The sequence below is a fragment of the Podarcis pityusensis genome, assembly GCF_964106645.2.
Source record: "Podarcis pityusensis genome assembly, chromosome: 14".
Classification (NCBI taxonomy): Eukaryota; Metazoa; Chordata; class Lepidosauria; order Squamata; family Lacertidae; genus Podarcis; species Podarcis pityusensis.
In genome coordinates this window covers 20,121,199-20,136,811 of record NC_138039.1, presented here as the reverse complement: position 1 = coordinate 20,136,811, position 15,613 = coordinate 20,121,199, and the positions used below count along the sequence as shown (strand labels likewise).

Genomic DNA, 15,613 nt, shown 5'->3' with positions numbered 1-15,613 from the left:
TCTGTGTCTCAAAAGGAAGGAAGCAAGACTTTTGGAAAGACAGGATTCTTTTCTCTTTTTCTTTATCCTTAACCATTCATCAGTATCAACTTGGCAAAAAAGGCAATTGCACAAGCAACTAAAGGTAAAGGTAAAGGACCCCTGGATGGTAAAGTTCAGTCAAAGGCGACTATGGAGTTGCAGCTCTCATCTCGCTCTCAGGCAAAGAGAGCCGGTGTTTGTCCACAGACAGCTTTCCTGGTCATGTGGCCAGCATAACTAAACCCCTTCTGGCGCAATGGAACACCGTGACGGAAGCCAGAGCACACGGAAATGCCATTTACCTTCCCGTCGCAGCAGTACCTATATATCTGCTTGCACTGTCAGGATCCGAACAGAATGTGCAGAGAGTAGGGATAAACAAACCACACTTTCAGTTTCTGATATTTCCAATTTTAAGTTCAGTTCTCTACATTCCCACACTAACTTGTCCTCGCAAATTATTATTACTGTTATTAATGTTGTTGATTATTATGTTTTTGCCACCGATGGCTCCTCTGGGAGGAACATGATTTAAATTGAATTATTATTAGTAATAATAATAATAATAATAATTGCATATGTAATCACACTTTGCAAGCAATTATAAATAGAAGCATAGAGGGGAAGCTATATTTCAAGGAAAACGTGCCCAAAATCTGTTTCCATGGCACGATTAACTAAGAATGAAGGGGCAGATTTGATTGGTTTGCATTTTAATGCAAATTTACCTAATTTACATTTCCCAAACCTGTATGCAAACTATAACACAGCTATCTTTCAAAATTCACACTTTTCCCAATTTTAGGATGCCGTTATTCAACCCAAAATTTTTACAAAAAAGGCATGTATCAGAGGAAAGTGCATAAAAATGCAGAGATCTGTGAAAGTAATATCCAAAAATTCATATCATTAGAGAAAATTGCTTGCAAAAATGTGGGTACTGGGTAAAATTGCGTACAAAAATCTGCATATTGGGAGAATGTGCACTCCGATTCCCAGTTTAGCATCTGGACTAATGGCATTTACTGAACTCCAACAATGCTTCTTGCTGGCCTGGACAGAGGATACTAGGGTGGTGGTGGGAGTGAGAGTGTGTATAGAAAGCAGCCTACTGTGCAAAAGTCAAATTCACACATTTTGCTCTGCCCAGTTTTGCTTCTGGATTTGCCCACCACTGACGTGTGGCCCCTGGAACGTTGGAAATGTGGTTCTTGGTATGGGGAAGAAAGAGATGGGTGCAATAAAGAGAGGGTTTTATCCAACATTAGCCATATTCGGAGCAGACTCACTAAAATTAATGAGCATGACTTACTGAGGCTGAATAATTTCCATAAGTAAAATGCAGTTGACTAGACTCCAGAGAGTGCTGTGTGCCTGTGTAAGTTTTCGGTATATATGCTGTATATACATACATGTATGTTATCCATAGGGCTGGCATGGGGCCCTACAATAAGTGTATTGACTAAAAAAAGTTAGCCACACCTGCACTACAGGTTATTGCAGTCTACAGGCTCCCAACGTACTAGCAGCCTAGTTGCAACTTTGCCCAAGTTTGTGTGTGTGTATATAGCTCCTGACACAGGTGGTTTGGGATTCCTGTTCCCATTTGTGCTCCAGTGCAGTTGACAACAGGCAACTAAAGAGCTTAAAAGCAAGCCCATGTTGCATGCATGACACACTAAATGTGCCTTGAAACCTTGCAACTACCTTTTCTGACCAGACATCTGCCTTGCTGGACCAGAGCAAATGCCGTCTCTCCCTTGAAGACGCATGGTCAGGTAATTTCAGGTAGCTCGGCATCTCATTTCCATTCAGATCACAGACTGCACTCCTGCAGCAATTTTATTTCTTGGCAAAAAAAAAAAAAAAGACGACGAAAAGGAGAAAAATCATTATTGCCTACATTGAACTACCTTTAAGACTTCTCCCATCCAGCCAAACTCTTTTCTCATAGTCTCCTGATTAAACAAACAGACCCAAGCGTGATTGTTTCTTGTTATCCAATATCAATATTTTGCACAACTTTCAGAAATGGGAAGGAAAATAAGGGCACTTTAGCAGAGGGCAAAACACTGCAATAAATAGTGATATAATTTTCAGACATTGAATGGGAGCCATCACAGCCCATTTGGCTCTAGAGGGAGATTGAATGCCACTAGAAGTATTAAGGGTTTGTTTTTGTTTTTCCAGAGGGAAGCTCCACCAAGTGATTTGAAGCCTGTCTCTCTACTTTTGCCTGTAGATATGGCTACCATATCATATATACTAGGGGTGGGGAACCTCAGATCTAGGGGGCAAGTGTGGCCCTCCAAACCTCTCCATCTAGCCCTTGGGACCCATCCAAGCCCTTGGGACACACCCTCTCTGCAAGTCATGCCCTCCTCAGCCCTGTTTTGCACTCTCCGCAAGTATTTTTGCCAGGCTGGGATGTGTCTGGGAAACTCTACTAATGTCATTTGCATGCCTGGATGGAGGACAGAAAGGAGTGTGTAGCACTCCTATACAAAGCTAAAAAATTAATTTGCTGCTCTGTCCGCTTTTGCCTTTGGCTCCATCCACCACCTGCATGTGGCCTTCAAAAGGCTGCCCAGAAGGAAATGCAGCCCTCCAACAGAAAAAGCATTGCCACCCATGATCTACTGATAGCAGACTCATTCTCTGAGTGTGGAACTTTATCTAGCCACTTGTTTTAACTAGGCACATCCCTCTGTTTGCTATGTTTGTGAAGGCCCTTCTACAATGGGGATCACACAGCTGAGGTTTGTGTCAGAAGAGTAGGGAGAGAACTAATTTTAGGGGACTCATTATTTTAACACAGGGATATATATTGCCTCGTTATTCCTGATAAGGATAACAAGATGGGAAATCGGAGGAAACTTAAAGGCTGTGCTTGGGCAATGCTCTCCAAACTGGGCTGCTGCAGGGGGTGGTGTTTTACTGGATTTTGGGGAAACTCTTGTGAGACCTGGAATCCCAGCACTCTAATCTGCTGCTGGCTTTGACTATTGCAAGGGTGAGGGCCCTCTGCCCAGGGGCCAAATGTGGCCCTCCATGTTTCTCTATCTGGCCCTCAGAACACTCCTTTCCAAGCCACACCTCCTACTGGCCCTGCTTCTCACTCTAAAGTGTTTTTGCTTGGCAGGAATGTGTCCTCAGACTCTGTTAATCCCGCTTGCTTCCTGGGATGGAAGATACTGAAGGGTGTGTGTAGAAACTTCTGACTGTCAGGCTTCAGGAAATCGGATCCCTCCCACGCTGGGCAGCCAAGAATCAGATAAACAAGAAGAGCTCTAACCAAGTCTTTTATTCAATATTCACAGCGAGAGGCTTAGAAAAGGTGCCTCTATTTCAGTAATGGCATTGCTCCGAGTCAAGTCCCACCTCCTCCGTCTCTCCTATTCTACATCATTCCTGCGTCAGCCAATCTGTGCTTTCTGCCTCTGAGCTTTCTGTTCTCCTACTCTCAATGTCTGCCAGGTCCTGGGAAAGGGGAGGGGTCAGGAATGCTTCTAAAGACACTGAGTCTGTTAGCTGTCTCTCCCCTGGTGCTTCTTCTTCATCCTGCCCCTCTCCCAATATTTCCCAGCTTCTGCCCTCTGCAGCCTCTGAACTATGACCTTCTGGAAACCACTGTTGTAAATCTATGCTGTCCTCCTCTTATTGGGAACGTTAAGGAGGAGAGGGCAGTCTCCATCATTCCTCCTTAGTCCAGTTCCTGACACTAACATACCATGCAATTGCAACATTTGCATTTTAAGCTCTACCTGCTTTTACCTCTGGCCTGCTCATCACCAGTATGCAGACCCTGGCAAGTTGTCCAGAGGGGAATATGACCCTTTGGCTGAAAAAGGTCCCCCCCACACACACACCTGGACTATTGATTCGGTTGAACCAGCACTAATCCAAATCCCTCTTTGGCCTGTACCAGCTGTAAGAACATAAGAACCTGCTTGATCAGGCTAATGCTCCATCTAGTCCAGCATCCTGTTCTCACAATGGCCAACCATGGGCCTTTAGGAAACCTTCAAGCAGGATCCAAGCTCAAGGGCACTCTGCCTTTCTAGCAACTGGTATTCAGAAACATTGCTTACTCTGATTGTGGAGGTTGAGCATAGCTTCCTGTTAGAATTCCTGCTCCATGGTTGCAGTCACAGGATTGTTGTCTTTCACATGATGGCAGCCATCTAGTGCATGGTGGAATGCAGTGGGGCCTGAGGGGTTTGTAGGCAGGAAAGCTTGCAGGACAAAGAGGGCTGGTAAATGGAACAGCCTTGGCTCTAGAACCAAGAAAGTACATAGGCACAGAGGAGGCTGTTCTATTGGTGCAAATGGGACAACTGCCCCATCAAGCTCAGTCTGCCCTCAGCCAGCCCCCAGTTGCCTGCCTTCATACTTTCATGCCACCCAGGGGTTGCTGCCTCACTGACAGCTTTCTCTTCCCGAGTCTGTAAAACTCAAAAGGGAGGGGGAGGGGGAAAAAACCCAGAATGAGTTGCTTCCGCCTGTCATGGGCTCTGGCTTCGCCTACTGTTGGGCTTCCTGCCATCCACCCTTTCATCCCCAATGGGTACCAGCCTCCATTGCACAGGCAGGTGTGAACAGGCAGTTTGCAACATGCATAGTGCAATTTCAACACCAATGAAATAGTTTTATACCAACTTGAGCCAAAGGCCATCGAGTCTTTAATAAAGCATTTAACTGCTGCAAGAGGGGCAGAGGGGGATTATCAGTATTATAAAATGAGTTTGATCCCACTTTAATAGGTTTTTAAACTAGAGCAGCTGTGCCAGGAAGAGAGAAGGGGGAAACAGAGTCTTTCCCTTGGTGGCAGGCAACCAATTTCTCTTTGATCAGAGCACAAGTAAGTGCCACTCACAATACAGAAAACTTCCAGCAGCAATCTCCTGTATTAGATTGGATGTGTGTGTGTGTGTGTGTGTGTGTGTGTGTTATGTAAATTGTAACCGCTCATTAATGCCTGTTTCACAAGCCAACTGACTCGCTTGGTAGCTCTATGAATTCATGATCAGTTGTAATTCACCTCCAGTGTGGTGTGAAATAAAAATTGAAGACTGTCTGCCAAATGAAAAATGGGAATGGATGAAAAATGGGTTGTAGGCCGACAGGCACCACAGGGGTTGATTCCCTTCTAAAGCAATGAACTTCTGAAACTCTCTGTGGTCTCAACAGAGCACTTTGGTGATCAACAGAAGAGGTGTCATCAGTGTGGAGATGATATGCAGTTCTAGTTCTCTGCAACATTTGGATCAGAAGAGGCCATGCAAGCCCTGGATTAATGCCTGGACTCAGTGTTTGGCTGGATGAGGGTCCACACACTTGAGTCTGAATCCTGGCAAGACAGAGGTGTTGTGGGTGTGTGGTTCCTGAACCCATATCATCGATCCAGTGCCATTGACATGCATGCATCCTCTGTGCATTTGTCTAATCTAATCCCTTTCACTTCTCAAAATGATAATCGCAAAGCTGTTCTGAATCAACTCCCTTTTCGCTTTTCTTCCAGAGACTGGATGTTTACCAACATCACTCTTCAGGAAGCTACAGAATCATGTCTAAGGCACAATCCAAGCAATGACAAAGATGCCAGTTTCATCTGAAGCCAAATGAAGAATGGAGTAGGGCTGAATTGCATTATTTTCCACCTTGCTTGGATGCTTCCTGCAAATCCACCTGTTCTGAAATAGCCCAGCAATCAACTCTCTCTTCTCTTGTTGGCTAGCAGCCTGAAATTTTCCTGTTGCATATTTCCTATCTCAAGGATGGTACAAATCCCAAACTTAGAAATTATTTACTTAATAAAACTTATACATATACCGCTTGTTAGCAAAAACAACCTCTCAAAGAAGTTAAAAAGAAGAAGAAAACAGTGAAATGATTGGGGGGGGGGGACAGTTAAAACCAACTAATTGAAACCTTCAACAATAATTAAAACAAGAAGCTAAAAACCTGATTAAAACATGTGTCAACATTCTACATGTCTGGATAGGCTTGTGTAAACAAAAAGGCTTTTGTTTGCAGGTGTTAAAAAGACTACAGTGAAACAGCCTGCCTGGTTTCAATAGGCAGGGAATTCCAAAGCACAAGAGCCACCAAATTAAAAGACTGATTCCTTACAAATGCAGAATGAGTATCACATGGCATCTAAGCGCCTATGTGCATGGATCTAAGTGGTCGAGTGGGAATATATGTGGGGTAAGGCAATCATGCAGATAAACTTGTGTTCCCAGCAAACAGCATTCAGAGGCATACTGCCTGTGACAGGCGTGTGGGTGGAGGGAATGTCTCCCCACGGCCAAGGGACTGCACCAAATCAGATCTGTTCTACTGCAAGTGGGCAAGGTCACGTGAGCAAAAGATAGGTTTAATGTTTCCTCTTTACAACCTAGTGATGTAGGATAACGTGCATAAACTACTGAATATCAGAGCACATTATTTTCACTCTAAAACCACCGTTTTCTGTTCTCTCTCTCTCTCTCTGTGTGTGTGTGTGTGTGTGTGTTTGTTTTAAAACCTGCTTATTTTCATCCACTGCCTCTGCAAGAACAGCGTCAGCAGAATTGCACCCAGATGTTGGCGTTGCTGATGTGCATTCAGAGGAATTTGTGCTGAATACCAGCTATCAAGGCACACTTATTATGCAGTACACAAAATCTCAGGAGGAGCAATACAATTTGTGCAGCTATCAGTTGCTCCACACGGTCTCACAATTAGATTTGCCAGGACAGCAGAGGCTAGCTTGTAACTTATTTGGGTAAGTAGCATATTTTCCATGAGAGCAACATACGGCGCGGTGATGTCCTCCCTGGCAAATCCTGCCTTCATTAAGGCTGTATAACTGGAGATCACCCAGTTCCAGCATGCAGAACAAACCATTACTCCATCCCTGGGGTTTGAAAAGGCCACGGTCTACCAAAGCGCCCTCCCCACCGGCATATCATTTTGCAAGACATGTCCCTGCTGTGTTGTGATTCAGTCTTCTCATGACAGATACAAATTCCTCAATGCCCGTCCCACTACACCAGTGGACAGCTGAGGACATAGCCCACCCAAACAAAGCACCCCAAGTAAGGTGCCCAAGTCATCAGCCTCTAAACACTGAGGAGATTTCACCCCTCCCATACACAAGAATCTCCTGATCATCTCCTGATGGTCTCTGCTGACTCTCCAGAGAGAAGGAGGCGTGTCCTGCCTATCTACTTATTCTGCCCAGCAACATATCTGTGTGTCTGTGTGAGAGAGAGTCAGTCAGTCAGTGTATCGGAGAGAGTGAGAGTGTTGGAGATCCTAGAGATAAGATTGCTGCTAAGAGCAGCTGCAGACTCTCAGTGTAGCATTGATTTATGCTTAGAATATTCAGCTCTGTATATAGTTTTGTATCATAGTTGTAGTTACAGAATAAAAGGAAGATATTCTACAGAGCTGCTCTCCGAGTGGTTTATACTCTGCAAGACTCTGCAAAACTCTGCTGCGCAACGACTGTATTATTGAGACAGTGAATCCGGTGCTCTCAGCTCTAAGCTGTGAGTCCACAGCACTGTGACCTGTTCCTGTGAGAAAGGAGGTCTCTGGCGGTGCTACCCAGCTCGCCTAGCCCAGTCGGGGTTGAGGTGCATGAGTCCAGTTGGTGCACTGGCTCTCTAGAGCGATGCTGACATCGGTTATGGGCCCAGTCGTTGTTCCAGTCGTCTGACCTGACGTTGTTCCAGTCATCCCAGTCGTCCCAGTCGCCAGAGGTTTCTGTTGCTGATTGCCGGACGGTGGAACGGACGCTGCATGCTGGACTGATTTGCGGTGCCCAGAAGCAGAGCTGTTTTGGAGCAGAGTGTTCAAGCTGCCGCTGTTGCTGTTGCTGCTGCTTGATTTATGGAGGTATGTTGCTGACTGCCAAAGAAAGAAGATAGCATCCCTGTTTGCCTGTTAATTGCGCTCTGAGTGGGAGAGAGAGTGGCTGAAGGAGTCAAGGCTTTATCTGTGTTGCACGAGGGAAGTGACTTGCTCTAAGTAATAGCAGACATGGCCTGTGCACATTCTGGCCAGATGGCTCTGTCCTTTCCTCTCCTCACGCCTGAAACCTATGCAGTTTGGCAAGTAAAGATGAAAGCGCTTTTACAGAGGGAAAAGCTATTTCACACGATAGAAGATGACCCTCCAGATAAGGATGATGATGATTGGGCTGAGTGGCATGCTGCAGACATGAAAGCCCGAGGGACAATTGTTTTGAGTGTTTCAGACCACTTGCTGGTGAACTTAGAGGGTCAAGAGACTGCACAAGCTGTTTGGCATAAGTTGAGAGATATGCATCTGAGGCAGAATGCTGGTTCCAGTGTGATTTTCTTTAAGAAGCTGTGCAGGCTGCAGTTGGAGAAAGGTGGTGATTTGCCTAGCCATCTATCTCAATTAAAGCGTCTCAGACAGGACCTTGTTCAGCGAGACCTGGCTATTTCAGAGGCTGTGTTTGCAATGTTAATGATCAATAGCCTAGATGAGTCTTATGATGGAGTGGCTGCCCAGATTTCCACAATGCCTTCTGACCGGCTAACAGAAGATTATGTGTCTAGCGTGCTCTTGAATGAGTGGGATCGCAGACAGGCTGTTAAAGAAAGCTGGGACTGTGCTGTTAAAAATATGCTTGAAAATGTGTCTGAGTCTTCAGCAGGGGAAAGTGAAAGTGAAACTGCTGCTGTTAAAGCTTTGAAATTGAAGCGGTGCTTTTCGTGTGGAGCACAAGGCCATTTGAGTTTCCAGTGTAAGAAGTCTTCAAAGAAGAAGGGAAACTTCAGAGGCAGAGGGGGAGGAGGACGAAATCCCCATGCACCTGCTACTTCAAAGGCCTTGATCTCTCGCTGTTCCAGTCAACGTGGGCGGAGTTTCTTCGTGGTCGACTCTGGCTGTTCAAACCACGTGGCCAAAGATAAGAATCTCTTTGTTCAGCTTGAGAAGCAAGAGAAAGAAATTCATCAAGCAGATGGGACAGTTCTCACGAGTATGGCTCAGGGAACTGTGTTCTTAAAGAGCCTGAATGCAACTATTAAGAATGTCCTGTATGCGCCTGATATTCAGGACAATTTGTTGAGTGTTTCCCAGCTTGATCGTCAAGGGTTTAAGGTGGTGTTTGCTAAATCTCGCTGTGAAATTCTTAGAGATGGCAAGCTCATTCTGTATGCAAAATGTGTAAATGGATTGTACCAATTGCCTTTTGTTTCAGGTACAGGCACTGCAGAAGCAACTGAGAAAGAGTGTTGCAATTTGTCTGTAGATAAGAATGAGAAGTTGCATGACCAATGTATTTATTATTACCATCGCGTTTATGGTCATTTGAATTTCCAGGCTGTGGCAAAAATGCCTGATATGGTTCAGGGTATGAAGTTGAAAGAATGTCCCTACCACATGAAATGTGTTTCTTGTGCTGAGAGTAAGGCAAGGCAAGCTCCCAAAGGTACAGAGTCTGGGAGAGAGGCCAAGAAACCATATGAAGTCATTCATGCAGACTTAGTGGGGCCTCTAGCGCTCTCTAGAGGCAATTCAAGGTTTTTCATGGTTCTGATAGACTCCTATTCGAAATATGTTTGGGTCTATATGCTGCAGAAAAAGGCTGAAGCCTTTACCAAGTTTCGCCAGTTTTGTAAATGGCTCATAAATGTACATAATGAGAATGTACGTTTTCTTTTCACAGACAAGGGTGGAGAGTTTTGTTCAGAAGAGTTTGAGAGTTTTCTTTCTGAACAGGGCATTGAGCATAGGACCGCCACGCCCAGATCACCCTGGCAGAATGGTTTATGTGAGAGAGTAAACCAGACCCTGCAGCAAGGAATCAGAACACTGTTACATGATTCAGGGCTGCCCAATCCCTATTGGGCCGAAGCTCTTTCGTTTTTCTGTCACGTGTATAACAGGAGGTACCAGTCTAGTATAAATTGCACCCCATATGAGATGCTTCACGGAAGAAAGCCATGTGTAAAGCATTTTAAAATTTTTGGTTCGGAGGTTTGGGTGCACACCTCGCAGGGTGACAAACTGAGCAAGCGTGGAGAACATGGTGTTTTCCTAGGATATGAGAAAGGGTCTTATCGTGTTCTGATCACAGACACGAAAACCATAAGGCTGACCAGGAGTATTGATGACAATCCACAATGGGACAGAGTTGGCGTTTTTCAGTGCCATCCCATTTGTGATGATGGTGCAAAAGGGGCAAAGAAAGTTAAGAGGAAGGCAAGTGTTGTTGGTGGTGATAATCCTGATGCCAATGTAGTTCCAGATGATGGCACAGATTATCAGAGCCCAAAAGCCTCAGGTGAGTCTGACGCTGACTCAGACTTAGCAGCTTCATATACTTTAGCTCCCCATTCTCCCAAAGAGGAGGAAGCACCAGAACAAGAGGATCAGAGAGTTTTGCGCAGATCCGAGAGAACAACCAAAGGTGTACCACCGAAAAGGTTTTCTGAAGAGTTTGCAAAGACTGCGGTCACGAGCAACTCTGGTGGGGTTTTCAAACCTAGCATGAAGTGTGCTGAGAGTAGTAGCACAAAACGCTTTATTTATTTCCTTACCTGATATTTGAAGGAAAGCGTGTATTTGAGTTCTGAAAAGTGGTTTGTTCAAATCTGCCTAATTAGAGATGTCAATTTGCATTTGAGAGGAAGAAATGTGTGTGAAGATTTTTCTAGAAGCTGCTTATTCTTTTGTGTGTTCACAATGTGTATTTTGTGTAAACTTCAGGTTGAGATTTGTGTTTTAACTCTTTCCTAATAGACACAGAGTGTTTGCAGTGACTGTTTAATGATGTGATAAAGTGTCTTAGATAAAGGGGGAGAGAGATACCTGCAAATATGTTAACCAAGGTTGTAAGCAGAGAACAACTTTTGGAGTGTATGTGCAAATTGCAGTTATGTTAAAGATTTTTGAAATGGTCGGATGAAATGGGGGAGGATGAGGAGATTTCACCCCTCCCATACACAAGAATCTCCTGATCATCTCCTGATGGTCTCTGCTGACTCTCCAGAGAGAAGGAGGCGTGTCCTGCCTATCTACTTATTCTGCCCAGCAACATATCTGTGTGTCTGTGTGAGAGAGAGTCAGTCAGTCAGTGTATCGGAGAGAGTGAGAGTGTTGGAGATCCTAGAGATAAGATTGCTGCTAAGAGCAGCTGCAGACTCTCAGTGTAGCATTGATTTATGCTTAGAATATTCAGCTCTGTATATAGTTTTGTATCATAGTTGTAGTTACAGAATAAAAGGAAGATATTCTACAGAGCTGCTCTCCGAGTGGTTTATACTCTGCAAGACTCTGCAAAACTCTGCTGCGCAATGACTGTATTATTGAGACAGTGAATCCGGTGCTCTCAGCTCTAAGCTGTGAGTCCACAGCACTGTGACCTGTTCCTGTGAGAAAGGAGGTCTCTGGCGGTGCTACCCAGCTCGCCTAGCCCAGTCGGGGTTGAGGTGCATGAGTCCAGTTGGTGCACTGCCTCTCTAGGGCGATGCTGACAAACACCACCACAACAGTCAACACACAATGCTGCTCCTGCCCTTGGGTGAGGACGAATTTGCCACACCCTGGGAAAGAAGACTATAATGTTGTTTTTTGCAGGGGAGAAGGCAGGGATGCCATGTGGGGGATGATTACAAAGGGGGAAGGATCATGATTTATAAGCCTGTGCCACCTAAAACTCTTCTCTCTCTTCAGGGTACCTTCCCAGGGACGTAGCTAGTTGCTCTGACACCCAGAGCGGCAGGGGCGGGGAGAGCTGTCCACGAAGTCTGCCTGGCAGACGCAAGCCCCACGCTGCCATTTTGGGCAGCGCAGGGCCCCAAGCCACCGCATCACTCCCAGGAGAGGTGCTTGGCTTGGGTGCACTGCAGGCCAGGCCCCCACGGTAAGTGTTGCCCCCCCCCCGCGGTGTGCCATTTTGTCACCCCTCAGGGATGACACCTGGGGCGGACCCCACTCCCCGCACCCCCCTCCCTACGCCCCTGCACCTCTCTCCCTCCTTTGCAGTGGGGGCTTGGCTAGTCACCTGTTTGGGGACTGAATATGAATTTTCTTGGGGGTGTCCCAAATGGCTTTAGTAATCCTACTTTGCATTTACTTCACACTGCTGGGGATTCCTGTGGTGTGTTTTTTTTCTGATTTGGTTTAATTAGTTTTTGGTCCAGGCAGGAAAGAGAATTTTAACCAACAGGTTAACTGATGTTTGGTTTTATTTGCAGATCCACTAAGTTATATTTTCATAAATATAATCTTTATTACTATAACTACATGTCTAGTCATCGTTAATGGAGGTAAAGAGCATCTTCTGTCCACAATAAATGATGTTATGGTGAACTCGTAAGTCAGGCACAGGGAAACTCAGCCCTCCAGATGTTTTGGGACTACAGCTCCCATCATCCCTAGCTAACAGGACCAGTGGTCAGGGATGATGGGAATTGTAGTCTCAAAACATCTGGAGGGCTGTTTGCCTATGTCTGCTCTGAGTCAATCTCCATTTTGATATATATTTAAAAAGCAACTCTACATGGGGATTTCATCAAACTCATAAAATCCTTCCATGATTTTAGAAGCTGTGCAAACTGCCTCTCTGAGTTAAAGCACTGGCCTTCAACTGGTGGTAGAACATCCACTACCAGGCTGTGACTTGCTTCAAGATAGGTTGCAACAGCAGTACTACCACCGTACAAATACCATATTTTTTGCTCTATAAGACTCACTTTTTCCCTCCTAAAAAGTAAGGGGAAATGTGTGTGTGTCTTATGGAGTGAATGCGGGCTGTGCAGCTATCCCAGAAGCCAGAATAGCAAGAGGGATTGCTGCTTTCACTGCGCAGCGATCCCTCTTGCTGTTCTGGCTTCTGAGATTCAGATTTTTTTTCTTGTTTTCCTCTTCCAAAAATTAGGTGCGTCTTGTGGTCTGGTGCGTCTTATAGAGCGAAAAATACGGTATATAGTAAAAGAAAGAAAGAAAGAAAGAAAGAAAGAAAGAAAGAAAGAAAGAAAGAAATGGGACCCCAAAGTCATACTTGGGTTAAAGGTGGGTTGCTGGTCTGAAAACACTGACGACAACAGAATCAGAACACTATTGTGGCTGTTACAGAATGGAAGGAATCAAAGCTGTACCTTTAACATCAGCAATCATTGGTCAGTGGTTATTTTTGCCCACCCAATGAGACCGAGTCTCATGCACGGTGTTGAGGAGAAGGGTAAACCTGAATGTACACATCACTTCAGTACTTTAAGTGGCGCACACATGGGCATAGTCAAGTGGGGCAGGGGGCAGCTGCCCCACCCCAATCAAGGAAATCAATAAAAATACTTAACTAACTGATGTTCTCCCCCACCCACCCACACATATAAATCCTGGCTACGCCCATAGTGGCTCATGCATAAATTCTCCATCAGATCCAAGAACAATAGCGCCCTTCCTGCAACGAGGGGCTGGTCCAGTTCATCCATCCCTTTGGGGTTCCATTCTCTCTGTTCCCTCTGTTATGCAGTGCTCAAGAACAGGCAATGATGTTTCTGAGCTTCCCTCTAGAGCTAAGCCAAAATTCCCCAAAAGACATTTTCTCAGAATGATGCTAGAATATCTGGGAGTTCTGAGCACACCCTTACTCCCTCCTAGAGGCTATTAGTGGGGATGATTGGAGATCTATACTGCACATGGCTTCCCCATCCTGGGGACATGAAGTGGTGCATGATTTGGATGACATGGCATGAAATACACATTCCAGCTATCATCTAACTGAAAACATAGCAAAAGCCTCCCCCCACCCGCATTGCTTTCCCTTATTCACAAAAGTCAGGTGCACTCCATCTTGTGATCATCAATACAACGAGGGCTCAAAAGCCCTTCAGTGCAAGATGGATTTACCAGGTTCCCTAATGAACTCAAGTTGCAGCTATTCTGAACGATTTCCCTCCATCTGACAAGCAAATCACAAGTCTGCTAAAGTCATACATCTGAACCTTTGAGAACATTTAGCAAACTCTGATGCACTTATTTCCAAGAGGTACACGATCCATCTCAGGGTTTTTATAAAAAGAAGAAGAAAAAGATTGCATTTGATGGATGATCAAAAAGAGCCACACACCAAAAAGAATGCAAAATGCAGTTACAGAATCTAATCCATTCAGCAAAATGTTTCGACTTACTGGACCTTGAGGAAGATTCCTGGCACTGCAGCCTAGCTCCATAGCATCAGATTTATAGCCCTGCAATTAAGACAGAGAGAAGGAGGCATGAGAAACTCACATATGAGAGCAGAATTTGACACATACATAATGGCTAGGAGTGTTCATTCTACATGGATGAGAGGAAAATTCTCATTCGCTGCACAGTATGGTGAATGAGTCTCCCGCTCATCCCAAACTACCTCACAGGGTTGTTGTAGGGGGGAAATGAAGGCTATGTGTGCTTCCTTGAGTCTGTTGGAGGAAGGACAGAATAAAAAAATGGGTGGGAGAAATCAAATATCAAGGCTACCACTCTGTGGCGAAAGGTAAATATGATTTTAAACAGGATTGAGCTGAATTCTTCCCAATCCAACTTTTCTTTGGCAGCTGCAGGAACAGGGCTGGATTATGGAAATTTTGAAGGATGCAGGCTGTGGATTTACTGGGGATCCTGGTAGCAGCAGCAACCACAGTACAGCTAGGTTTCGCTTTTACTCAGGAGCCAAATCAGAGAGAAGACAGGAACTGTTGCCTTCACACTGCTTTGGCTTCAGGTGTCATCAGTCATAAAATGTCATTGGCTGCGTGGTACAATTATGAAGCCAAATCAGAATGAGAGCCAATGTGTGGGTAAAAATCACTTTAGAAATGGCGCTCTCCAACATAGGAGAACCCAACTGGTGCTGTTACCAGAACTACCAGTGAGTGAACTTATTTCTTTGTCGCATTTCTACAGTGAGCCCAGGGTGGCATATATATTTTCCCATTTAATCCGCACAACAGCCCTGTGAGGTAGTGCTGTCAGAAGGCCCACAAATAGGTAGCGTCCAGTTTCCCTCCCACTTTCAAAGTACAACTTCTAGGCTAAATAAATTGTGATACAAGCTTGGTGCTAAATTGTTCAATATAACCTCAGCAGCTACCTACACGTTGTATTCTTTTTGCCTCTCAGACGTTCATTGTACCAGGAGTAAAAGTGCCTTTTGTACCCTGAATGAAAGAACAACAAATTCCCCACAGTAGCTGCCCATGGTGGTTGGCTTTTGTATGTTTAACCATTGATGTATTGCAGCTTGTTTCCTGTGTTTTCCTGAGTTTTATTGATCCTTAAATCTCCCCCTCACATTGTAACGCTTCGTAGTCTCTTCCATCACACCCAGCCTTTTCCAACCTGCTATTCTCTAGATGCTGTTGGAATCCACCATGGCTAATGGCAAGCCTTCCCCAGCCTGGTGCCCTCCAGATATTTTGGACTACAACTCCCATCAACCCTGTCCATTGGATATGGTGGCTGGGGCTGATGGGAGTTGGAGTGGAACAGCAACTGGAGGGCCACAGCTTCCCCATTCCTAAAACCCAGACTTGCCCAATTGCAAACCCATTCGCATGCTACACACACACACACACAC

The 15,613-nt window shown here is 45.1% G+C and overlaps 1 protein-coding gene across 17 annotated transcripts in view; it reads right to left on the bottom strand.

The window, feature by feature from the left end:
* RBFOX1 (RNA binding fox-1 homolog 1) overlaps positions 1-15,613 on the bottom strand; it is a 1,496,801-nt gene that overhangs the window by 1,330,024 nt on the left and 151,164 nt on the right. For all 17 annotated transcript variants that reach the window (XM_080981485.1, XM_080981488.1, XM_080981483.1 and 14 more), the window contains exon 2: positions 14,184-14,243. In XM_080981485.1, coding sequence (XP_080837611.1) covers positions 14,184-14,243 — 60 coding nt within the window. The remainder of the gene's footprint in view (positions 1-14,183; positions 14,244-15,613) is intronic.